The sequence below is a fragment of the Pseudorca crassidens genome, chromosome 13 (assembly GCF_039906515.1).
Source record: "Pseudorca crassidens isolate mPseCra1 chromosome 13, mPseCra1.hap1, whole genome shotgun sequence".
NCBI classification, from domain to species: domain Eukaryota; kingdom Metazoa; phylum Chordata; class Mammalia; order Artiodactyla; family Delphinidae; genus Pseudorca; species Pseudorca crassidens.
Window position 1 is genome coordinate 81793849 of NC_090308.1, and position 12056 is coordinate 81805904.

The 12056-nt window shown below is 40.8% G+C and overlaps 1 protein-coding gene across 1 annotated transcript in view; it reads right to left on the reverse strand.

The window, feature by feature from the left end:
- COL19A1 (collagen type XIX alpha 1 chain) overlaps positions 1-12056 on the reverse strand; it is a 352057-nt gene that overhangs the window by 96504 nt on the left and 243497 nt on the right. The window contains exon 16 of the mRNA XM_067702906.1: positions 10539-10592. Within this exon, the coding sequence (XP_067559007.1) occupies positions 10539-10592 (54 nt within the window). The remainder of the gene's footprint in view (positions 1-10538; positions 10593-12056) is intronic.

A 12056-nucleotide genomic window follows, 5' to 3' on the forward strand; every position in this document is an offset into this window, starting at 1 on the left:
ACAACCTAAATGGGAAAAGATTCTGAAAAAGAATAGGTACATGTATATGTATAAGTGAATCACTTTGCTAACACAAAGTGTTAATCTAACACAACATTGTTAATCAACTATGCTCCAATATAAAATAAAAAAGTTTAGACAAACAAGTGTTGGTAGGATGACAGTGCTTCCTAGACAGAGAAAACATGATTCCCAGGCAAACCGCAGAGACTTCAGACAGCCAGGCTGATGGCACTGGCTTGCATGCTGCCAAGTTACATAGAGGCCAAGGGCATGTACACAACTCGAATGGTTGGGGACATTCTGGACAAAAGCAAAGGGACGTTTTATTTTTTGGTGATTGGAGCCTCCACTTTCAACTCAAGTGTCTGCCATCAAGGTTTCCTTGTGATCTGTAGGTCATACTCATGATAAATATGCAAGTGACATGTCTTGGCTCAACTGAACCGCACGGTTACAGAGGGGACACTCAGGGAAGTTCTAGAAAAGAATACTGAATGATTCCATTTTTAAAACACTTTGCCCCATTCTGCAAAGGATTTCAGGCAAAAGAGAAGATGCTGACACTCTAGGCCGGTGAAGAAGTAATTAGTGATATTAACCTCAGCCCATCCCACAGGATGCTTTTCCTGTTTTGTCAAAGAAATTTGGAATATTTCAAGCATGTTGAAAAGTACAGAATATAATAGGATAAATCCCCATGAATCCACAATCCAATGTTGTCAGGTCCTAACCGTCTGCCATATTTACTTTAGATCTCTTTACCTTTTAACGAAATTACAGATATAACTGAAGCTCCTTCCAGGCTTACTTTCTACAGAATTTCCTCTCATGTTTCAGGTTCCCCGGATAATGCTGAAAACTTGTTGCTTCTCTACTCACATAACTTCTTTTAGTCTCTCCTTTGATGGAAACAATTTCCTACCAGGTTGTAGCTACCAGGTTGTAGCTTCAGTCAGAAAACTGACTGAAGGGGTTTAGCTAAGCCCCTTACTTCTGGAGGCCCAGACTTTTCTTATTGTTAAAATGGAGATAATCTTTTCTTGCCTGTTTCACGGAGTTATACGGCGGTAAAATTAAATGCTGTATGGAGATAATTTTGTAAACTATATCAGCAAATACAAATTATAAGATCATTTAGGAATCAAGTCTCCCTTTTTGAATATTTCTCAAAGGCCAATCGGATTTATTAAAACCTTACTGTTTACCTCCCACAAAGAATCAGTATTGAATCTATGCACTGGCCCAATAACAAGTTTGGTGACCATATATCAAGGATTTCAAATATTCTGTCCCATCCTTGCTATACACAACGTCTGTCATTCAGAAGTCTTAATAGTTGGTTTCAATAACACGACCCCAAATGAAGAAAAGGAGTCAGTGGCTGTAAGAACATAAAATCCTTTTCTTCCCAAGTGTATCTATAATTAGTAAAAAACTCAGGCAGTCAGAAAGTGGCTAATAATGTCTCACTGCTGCTGCTCATTGGGAGAAAAAAAAGAGAAGTAATTAGGGAGTGGAGCCCAAGTGCTGGTTTTCACATTCTCCACCTGAGACCCCAGCTGCCTCACAGGCGTGTCTACGGATTCCGTGGCCACACAAGGTGACACTGGAATGTTAGTAATGTTGGCAACAGCTGTTTTGTCTGGGACCATGGCCCCAGTGGGGGACGAGTGGCAATAAAAATGATTAACTGGCCATGCCTCCATTTTATAGGTCTTAGGTATCTTTATTTTTAACTCTGAGGAAGTCATCTTATTTTTATTATGAATAAAATTACTATTCCCGTTGACACAGATAAATGGTTAGGTTCTTTTCCTCCAAAGATATCAGTACAGTACATGGCCTTTAGCCATTAATAGACCAAAGAGACTAAAGTTCTTTGCTGAAAGGAAAACTGAGAAACAGAAAACCCTGATCAATTCAAAGCTTGTAGATGGATGTTCAGACTATGAACTGGATTCCCACTGATGCATGATGGTTCTCAAAATGCATATAGTCACACAGAGTATTTTAGCAAGAAGTCAAATGTTTTAATTGGACATTCTTGTCATCCACTTTATTGAGCAGTCCAAAATGTGTCTTGGGGACTAACTTCCCTTAGGGGTGGGCCTTGCTAACATTAACTTTGCACCATGGGTCCTCAGTGCATAGGAAATAAGGCTGGAGATGAAGACGGAAAAGGTGGGGATAGTGATGGATAACAGGGCACAGATGCAGGAAGGCATTAGTTCCACGGTGTTTCCAGAGCATAGACTTTCATAGTTATAACTGCTCATATCAACCTGCAGCCTATCAGAAAGGAAGCCTCAGGTGTAGCTGTGGGGAGGAAAGAATGAGACTTGTATGTGATGAGATTCTCCGTCTCCAAGGAAAAACATGGTGTCCCCTGGATTCAGGCTGGGCTGAAGTGAAATGGGCAACTGTCAAAGCTTTGTCTGTTTCCTTCTTTTCTCAGCAAACAAGTCTGTTCCCTGTCCATGCAAAGACTAAAAACGATATGCTACAATGATGCTGCCTTTAGAATTATCATTAGGAATAATAATTTCATCACATCAAAATAAAAATCTAACCGCCTGAGATAAAAACACAAAGACCTAAAAAAGAGAGATGTGACCAGTTGATTATTTTCCTTGCCACTTATTCTCCCCCCGACCCTGCTCCCCAATTCCACTCTCATAAGGCCACTCAGCTCCAAAGCCTCCTCTGGCACTGTTCTCCTAGCTCCTTTCTGTTTACTGAATCCAGCAACCTCTCTCCCACCTCAGGCCCTTTGCACTTCCTGATCTTTGTGGCTGGAAAGTTCTTGCTCTGGGCCTCACACTGCTGGCTCCTTCTCAAGTAATGTCACCTAGATGCTCAGAGATGCCACTTGGACCACCTTAACTAGGGCAACAACTCTTCCTCCCAAACCACTCTCACGCTACCCAGTTTATTCCCCTGCAGTACTGCATATTAAGCTGAAATTGTTTTGTCTACCTATGGAATTGCCTCTTCACCATCGGTCCCTCACCCTACACACACATGATAGAGTGTAAGTTATTGAAGGTAGAGACCTTAGCTTTATTTATTTATTTATTTGTTTGTTTGTTTTTGTTTTTTACGGTACACGGGCCTCTCACTGTTGCGGCCTCTCCTGTTGCGGAGCACAGGCTCCGGACGCGCAGGCTCAGTGGCCACAGCTCACAGGCCTAGCCGCTCCGCGGCATGTGGGATCTTCCCAGACTGGGGCATGAATCCGTGTCCCCTGCATCAGCAGGTGGACTCTCAACCACTGCGCCACCAGGGAAGCCCGAGACCTTAGCTTTAATTTGTCTGTTTTTTTTTTTTTTTTTAAATAAACCACTGTATACTCAAGGTTTGTAACAGTCATTAACACATGCTAGGTGATCGAGGTAAGTATGTGTTGGATAAATGAATTCAATTTCACATCCTAAATTCACTCTTTTAACCATGTATCCTGCTCTGTAACCACAACCTTCAGGATTGAGCAATGCCTCATGCATTAAAGGTGAAAGAAGTTCTACACTGAAATTAAAATGAGAATGGAAACAACATGGTTGTATATGTTTTCAATCTTATGGTTCCTTTAGAAAAGAAGCACAAATTCCACCAGAGTCAGCTCCCACAAAAACTCACGCTGTAGAGTTTTATCAGCGTGTTACAATAAGTCAGCATTTTAGAGAAAGCTAAGGGCTTTCACTTCTAGAGGGCATCCGGTTGACATTGAAAATGACTGTCGATGAGCTAGCATTTGTATTTAAAATACAGGATAAGCATAAGATGCAACAAAATCCTGAAAATAAACTTTGAAAATCATGTAGATTTATAATTAAGCCTCGAACACTGAGCAATCTCCAGACCCTGGACAGCCTCCTGAGGGCTGAACAGTCATTCTTCTAGAGCTTTCCCAGTGGAAACAGTAGAGGGAGCTCCTGGTCCACATTACAAATTATGTGAATTTCTGTGACACACGTGAGCCCCACCGCTCAATTCTCTTACTGCAATAATGAAACAATGCACAAAAACAATGCCAGAGGAAAAAAAAGAAAGGAAATCAAGGGCCCTGCCTGCACCAGAAAGGAATAATAACACATTTTCCAATTAATGTGGTTTTTAATAAACACGTTTGCTGGGATGATGAATGAGAAGTGATGGAAGTGTCAAACGGGTGGGCTAAGACATGCCGCCTTTAATGGCTCATTAGTTAAACTCTTCTGTTCCGCCTCATTGCCAGCTGCTCTGCTCTCCCTTCTAAAGGAATGAAAACCTGGAATACTCTGAAATAAACTAAGGCATTTCAAGTCCCGAGACTCTCGAAGCCTCATCATCCTAACACGAGGCCACTATTTTCCATTCCTTTATGCTACTCAGATAACTGGAAGGCTTGAAAGACAAAGAAATTTTTACTGGAGAGTGAGTGAGAGAATAAAGGTGGGTTTAGCGGTCCATTCCTGGGTCTCAAGTCTACAACCCCTACTTATACTTGTGTGATCCTGGGCAAGTTACTCGATGTTTCTAAGCAACCTTTACCCCATTATAAAATGAGCATCATTTCTACTTCTCGTGGTAGTTGTGAGGATTACATATTGCGCTGGCAGTGGAGCACCGAACACAGAGCTAGGGCTGTAATCACCTCTCCCGGTCCATTTCTCTCTCTTTGGTGGAATATGTTTCCTCAGGAGTTACTGCTATTTCCTTCCCCAGGGAGAGGCTTAATGCTCTCGTGCTTCCTCTCTGAAAACTGCTCTCAATCATAATCTTAGGGACTTCCCTGGTGGTGCAGTGGTTAAGAATCCGCCTGCCACTGCAGGGGACACAGGTTTGAGCTCTGGTCCGGGAAGATCCCACATGCCGTGGAGCAACTAAGCCCATGTGCCACAGCTACTGAGCCTGCGCTCTAAAGACCACGAGCCACAACTACTGAGCCCGTGAGCCCCAACTGCTGAGCCCGCGTGCCTAGAGCCCGTGCTCTGCAACAAGAGAAGCCACTGCAATGAGAAGCCCACGCACCACAAGGAAGAGTAGCCCCTACTCACCGCAACTAGAGAAAGCCCGCGCGCAGCAACAAAGACCCAATGCAGCCAAAAATAAATAAATAATTTAAAAAATCATAATCTTAGTGTATTTGCAGGTATTATCAGTCCATGACATTGCTACTTAATGGTTTCCCTCCAATGAAGAATATTCATTCAAAACAAGATGACAGAAGTTACTTGGGGGAATTTGGGAGCTTTTCCCTTTGTATAGGTAAGATCAGCTCTGCTTATTAACAGGAAATTGGACCAATACTTTATAAAAAGTGATGAAGGGTTGTGGCCAGCTCTGTGAACCAGTTAGTTGCCCCTCAATTACCAGCATCTCAATAAGGATAATTTTATGTATGCAGATTACATGTGTCTAAGTTTCAACTAAACCTTCCTCAAAGAGAGGAAAAGTTGCTGTTAAGTATGGGAAGCTAAATTGGAGTAATATATATGACTTTGATGAAACAATACTTCATAAAGAAAATCTAATAATATTAGTTCAAAGATCTACTTTTAGTAAATATTCCTTTATTAGATTCTTTCCCCTAGAGAATGTACTCTCTCAGGGTGAAAGAGATTGTCCTTCCACACACACAAAGTTGTGGGAAATTCTTCTTTGTAAACAACTAAACTTTTTGGTACCAATGTTTCTTAAGAAAGTGAGAAAATACAAATTTGGCTTCAGAACAATCACAAATAGAATGGTTGGTTAAAATGTTTTAATTATTTGAGTTGCTTCAGGCCATTAGAGATTTCTTTCTTCTATTTTTTAAAAATCTTCATTGACACTCCCCAGAATAACAACAGTACCTTTGATGTAGGGAACATCTCTAAAGCCCTGGAGGGGAGAACATTTTCTTGAAGAAATTGAGCAAAGTATGCTGTTATCAAAGGATCCATGCCTCCTAAAAACTCCTATTCCTTGGTTCTTTTCAGACAATCCCATCGGTCAGAGTAAATCAATAAAAAATTTTCCCTTAACTTTTCTGAAGGCTAATTGCTCAAACATATAGTAAAATTATATACTATTCTGTTCACTCATTTGAGAGACATTATGTATTATTTGATTATTGCTTGATAAGAGAGAAAATTAATATTTTTTTATAGTTCACATTGTCATAAGACATTCTAACACATGCTTTAGGAATCTCAGACGCCAGCCAGTAGGGTGAGTCAGACACCATCTCCCAGTCTCAGTCGGAAGGATCTTGGTGCCTAACAACCTTTCCTTCTTTCTCTTGTTACCTTCCTTCCTGTTGTGAAGGGGGGAGGGCTCATCTCACATAAGGTACAAAGTGGAAGAAGACAAACAAATGAAAAACAACAACATTTTGATCTAAAAATGCCCACAAGTAAAGGGGGACGTCTCTTAAGCTCTACGTCAGTTGTAATAAAATACAAATGACTAGTAAATACTATGATAGCTGAGATGGATCTCACTCTCTCTCAGCATTCCAACTACTGTGCCACTAGAGAGACCTATCAGGAAGTCTGGCCCTGGGACTCTCCACTCAGAGCTCTTCACAGATTGTCCTGGCTTCTTGGGACATGTGGACCTCATAGCAGTTCTGCCAGGACGCTGCCCGGGCTGGACCCGACGTATCAGTGCTGTGGTCAGAGCTGCCTGGCCGCCGCCTGCCCCACTCCCCGGGGCTCAGCTTTTGTTCAGGCTGCTTTCCTCTGTCAGCAGCTCCTAGCTTGCTCTCTCCTTCCCCTCTATTTGCTTTACTGGACAGACCTTCTCAACTTTTATAGAAACAGCTTTATTGAGGTATAAGTGAGACACAAAGAACTGCACGTATTTAATGTGTACAATGTGATGAGTTTGGACAGATGCAAACACCTGTGATCTCATCACCACAACCAACGTAACTGACATACCCAGCACCTCCCAGCCTTCCCTTCTGTCCCTCAGTGTGTGCGTGTGTGCGTGTGTGTGGTAAGAACACCTAACCTGAAATCTACCCTCTTAACAAGTTTTGAAATGACAATACTGCATGGCTACCTATAGGCACTATGTCGTAGGGCAGATCTCTGGGATGTAATCATCCTGCATAACTGAAACTTTATACCTGTTGAATAACACTCCCCAGTACTCCCGCCCCTGTGTGTTCTCTGCTTCCATAAGTCTGACCATTTTAGAAATCTCAAAAAGTGGAGCCATGCAGTCTTTGTCTTTCGGTGAACTGGCTTATTTCACTCAGCATAACGCCCTCCGGGCTCATCCATGTGTCATGATGGGCAGGAATTCCTCCTTGTTTTTAAGGCTCAACTTTTATGCTTCAGTTGTCAATTCCAGAAGAAAACCACCCTGGCGTTATCTTTTCCAAGTTTTCTTCCTCTATTCACATTTTCTGTGAGTTAAACTTAAATACTTGAAGGGCAAGGTCCACATCGTATTCATTTTTGCAAGCCTAGCTCCCAACAGTGTTAGGCACGTAGTAGGCCTTAAATAAATGTTTAATAGTTTGTGAAACTATTGAATGATGTGAATTAGAAGCAGGTTGATTTTTGTATAAGCTCATTTTCTTAAAGTGTTGGTTAATATGATCTTGAAAGGACTGATTTTGAAGAACTCTGTTCATTTCTAACCATTTGGGAAATAGCAGTCCTCTTGCTAAAGTACATTATGTTTAGGGAGATTAAACATGAAGGTGGCATAGAAGAATGTGGGGAGCCAGGTAGTTCACCTTTCTTTTCAATGCTTCCCTTGACTAATTCCTGTAAGAATGACAAGGTGCTTCATAGGACTTTTTGCAGTATGGTGGTATGCATGTCATCTATTATGTGAATAACTTAAAAAAATACAAAAGCTGATGAAAAATGTACCCCAAGATAGAGTTTTGATAATACTTGTATCAGACAAAAGATATTTAATCCACTAGAGGAGTTATCCCACAATCAAAAAGACAGAGTTTCCATAAACCACAATTCTTATACAAAAATGAGCGGATGATATAGTCTAATAATTCTTTTTAAACAAGAGCTGACCTATGAATAAAAACCTTTTCTTTTTTGTATAGAATTTCTCCCCTTTTTTGGTAGTCTAACAAATTGGTATTTTATTGTATTACAAAAGATAATAAACCACTTTTCTTTTAAATACCGTGTACTCAGGATTTAATGAACACTGTGTGTCAGACCCATAGCTGAGTTTAAATTCTAAATCTAATACTTGAAATAAAATAAGTACCTCTCTCTCCCAAACACTCTGGCAATCAAAACCTGTGGAATTGAATATTATAAACTCTTTCATATGGTCGCATATTTCTTAATCTTCTAAATTCTTCAGTAAACTCATTTGATCTACAGCTGAGGACTCATTCCAGGATGTGGTGTAATCCTCTTCTCTCCTAGACATTTGGCAAGCCTGTCATAAAGGCCTTCATCATTCAAATTCCTCCTCTGAGACAACAATTACCTTGTCTTGAAAGCAGCATCATGCATTTAGAAAACTATGGGAAAGTCTAATCTTGCCTGTTAGCTTGTACCAGCTTTTCTTGTTTATAGCACGAGACAATTACCGAAAATCCTACAATGAGTTCTCTCTTTTGCCAGGAAATTTGGGATAAAAATCAACAGAGCTGATTCCTTTAAAGACTGGATTCCAGGATGTCCAATTGATGCCATTTTCCCCCCAGTTGTTTCATAACCAGTATCAACTGACACCAGCACATTGCTAAGAGAACAATTTACTTGAACGGCTAAATGGATGAAATGAAATCATTGACAGAGCAGCAATCTTTTTCACCTTTGGCATGTGGCCACACCCTAAGTGACTCCTAAGGAGCTCAGTCTAGAGCCCTCTAGTGGTGGCGCAGGTGGTTCTAGCCTTTAAAAAGTCACCTCTTCTCCCGTCTTCATTTTCTCATCTATGAAGTATATTCATTTGTTGACTCATTCATTAAATAATTAACAATTACATGCTACATGCCAGAAACTGTGCTAGACAATGATGATAAAATAGAGGTTCAAAAAATATTCACAGGGCAGTGGTCAGAAAGACAAGGAAAATAGGAGTCATAAAACAATGTGCTCTGTCTGCAGGAGGCATAAGCTCATAGGATTGCGGAGGATGACACCTCTCGTGCTGTGCCGAGAGCACCGGCAAGGGCTTCGTGGGAGACCTGGGGTCTGAGCTGAGTCCTGCAGGTGGGGAAGCTCACCTGGGCCTTGGGGAGAACATTTGCAATGTGCGGCATTTTGAGATCATAAAGAAAGATGACACTACAGGTTGCAAAAGAAGAAAGGGCACAGAGGAGGATAGACAAAGATAGGAAAAGGACAAACTTTGAAGGGACTGGAATGGCCGTAGAAGATATGGAATCCATCTGGAAGGAAAGGGAAGTTATTAAAGAGTTTTCAACCAAAGAGCTACGTGATCAGAGTTATGATTTAGAAATATTACCCCACTTGTAGAAGGTAGAGGCAATGAGACGGCTGGGAGAAGGCTATAAAAATATAGATACAAATTGACAAGGGCCTAAATAAGGAAGTGGTATGAGGAATGAGAGCTAATGGGAAGTAGAATTGACATGATTTAGGAACTATTTGGATGTGGAGGATGAGAGAGAGAGAAAAAAAATCTAGGGTCATTTTTAGAGTTTAGTTTTGGACAGGCTATGTTTGTAGTACATAGGAGACCTCCAAGTGGAGATACTGAGCAGCCCGTGGTGTGCAGGAGCCTGGAACTCAGGAGGAATGTTTGGGTGGAAATAGAAGACTGGGATTCTTTAAACCATACAACGTATAAATAAGGGAAGGGGGAACAGCTTTATGGAAGGAGACAAAAACGATGGCCTCAAAGGTAGGAGAAAACGATCAGCGTCAGTGAACCAAGAGAATAGAGAGTTTCAAGGGTAGAACAGTCAACAGCGTCAGTTCCTATACAGCAGTGAAATAAGGTGAAGCCTGAAAGGCACTCAGGGAATCTCGTGACTCAGAGATACTGGTGATCATGGAGAATGCAGGGCCGGCGGAGTAGCTTGGACATAATCCAGACTCCAGTGGGTTGAAGAGTTAGCAGAGCCACAAGAAATTGCACACTTCCTCTAGAAGCTTGGGGTAAAGGATGAGATCAGCTAATTGGCTACACGATCTTTATGGCTCTCTTTAGCAACAATAGTCTATGAAATTCTACTGGCAAAATAGCTGTGTCAAGAAAAGTAGGCATGCTTCCCCAGATGTCTGACTGACCACCAGCCTGGATGTTAAGAAATTGAGGAGATGGGGCTCAGGTGGGTTCAGCACAGGGTTTGCTGATCTGGGACTTGGCTTGGGGCGCCCGTGCAGGCAGTACACTTGCTCCTGTCCAGGAATGAAGTGGGCAGGGGGTGCAGCCGGCCACCAGCCTCCCTGATCTCTTGGTTGGTGGTGGTGGGAGGTGTAGGGAGCACAACCATGTTAAACAGTGGAAAGATGGAAATTATTATCTACAGGGGATTAAGATAACCTTTAGATGAACACACAGCAGTACAGAGGGACTCATGAAATACCCTACTGTTTACTCACAGGTGGTCCTGGAGGCCCTGGTTTTCCTGGAGGACCTGGTTTTCCTCGTCTTCCCTAGAAACCAAAGAGAAACAGACAACAGCTACTGTGATTCCATTTTATTTTAAGATGAGACAATATTAAATGGCAATTTTAAAGACTAAAAATTAACTAAAAGTTAAAAAACAATTCCAAGTCCACATGACCTTTAAAGACCTGTGAAGTCTAAAAGCTCTGAGACAATTTTTAACAGCCAAGATGAGAAAAACAGTGCCTCTAATGAATAAACTGTGACTCTTATGAGCAGCCCTTCAAAGGCTGTCTACTTTGGTACTCTAGCAAAGTAATATAAAGTATCTGAAAGATGGGCTAAGATGGGCATTTTATCTGATAATTCAGTGGGTTCAGGTGCAATAATAAATGCATTTATCATCTTAAATTGGTATTTCTCAAAGAGTGATCTGAATTCCAATTTTATAGGAGCTTCCTGAGGGTGCTATCAGGTATTAAAAATACACTTTTCTGGGCTCCATCCTGGACTTACTGGTTTAGAATCTCTGGGGAAGGGATCCATGAATATGCATTTAAAAAACCCCTTCAGGTAATACTCATACTCACTAAAGTTTGAAAAGCACTTCCGTAAGCCATATTATAATTATATATGTTGTGAAAAGCACATTAACTAGCTTTTTTCTTCCCTTTGGATGATTAAGCTGTTTTGTAAGTGAAATAAAATGTTCACTCCTTGCTTATTAATCTTCATTATTGTAAGTGAATGTTAACTCCCCAAGTTCGCAACTAGCTAAATTCCAATTGCAAGAGCCAGAATGACATTTCTAAGTACCTGTGTATCTATATCATTTAAAAAACATTGATTTATTATACATTTCTTTTCTTAATTATTTTCTTTCCTTTATCATAGAAGGAAGCCAGCTTAGGTATGGATAGCACACATTTTGAATGAGAAGCATTTCTGAGCAGGTTTTCTAATTCTGTTTCATTGTTACAAATAACTTTATTTTATTACCATATTGGTAGTATGTTAATACATATTATGGCTTGTTGTTACTTAAAAGGTAAAAGTATTAGGATGATCTTTCAACTCTTTTTGGGGAGAATTGTAAGCATAAACAGGGAAAGGCTCATTTCACTGACAGATTTTCTTGCTCTGAAAGAGTCAGGCTTGATCTTTCTGGCCTTCAGCTAAGCTTGGAGTTGGGTAGGAAATGCAATACCCACTGAAGCAGCAGAGTAAGGTCTGGAAGGTAGGTAAGCAAATGCGACACTGTGATTGGGTGGGAAATGCTTCCATTAATTGCTGAAGGCAAGTTGAGTACCTACTGTCGAGGACTCCATATAAAAATAGCAGCTGTATTCATAAAAACTCCTGGCTAACAACTACAGAACAGATTTTTTTTCTAATTTCATTAAAACCAGAAATAAAATGAGTAGTTATTTTCATGTACCTTCTGTTTTAGAGATCTGAACCTTGGATTTCCTTTGGGGGGTTGTAAGATTGGAATGAATATATAATTTAAT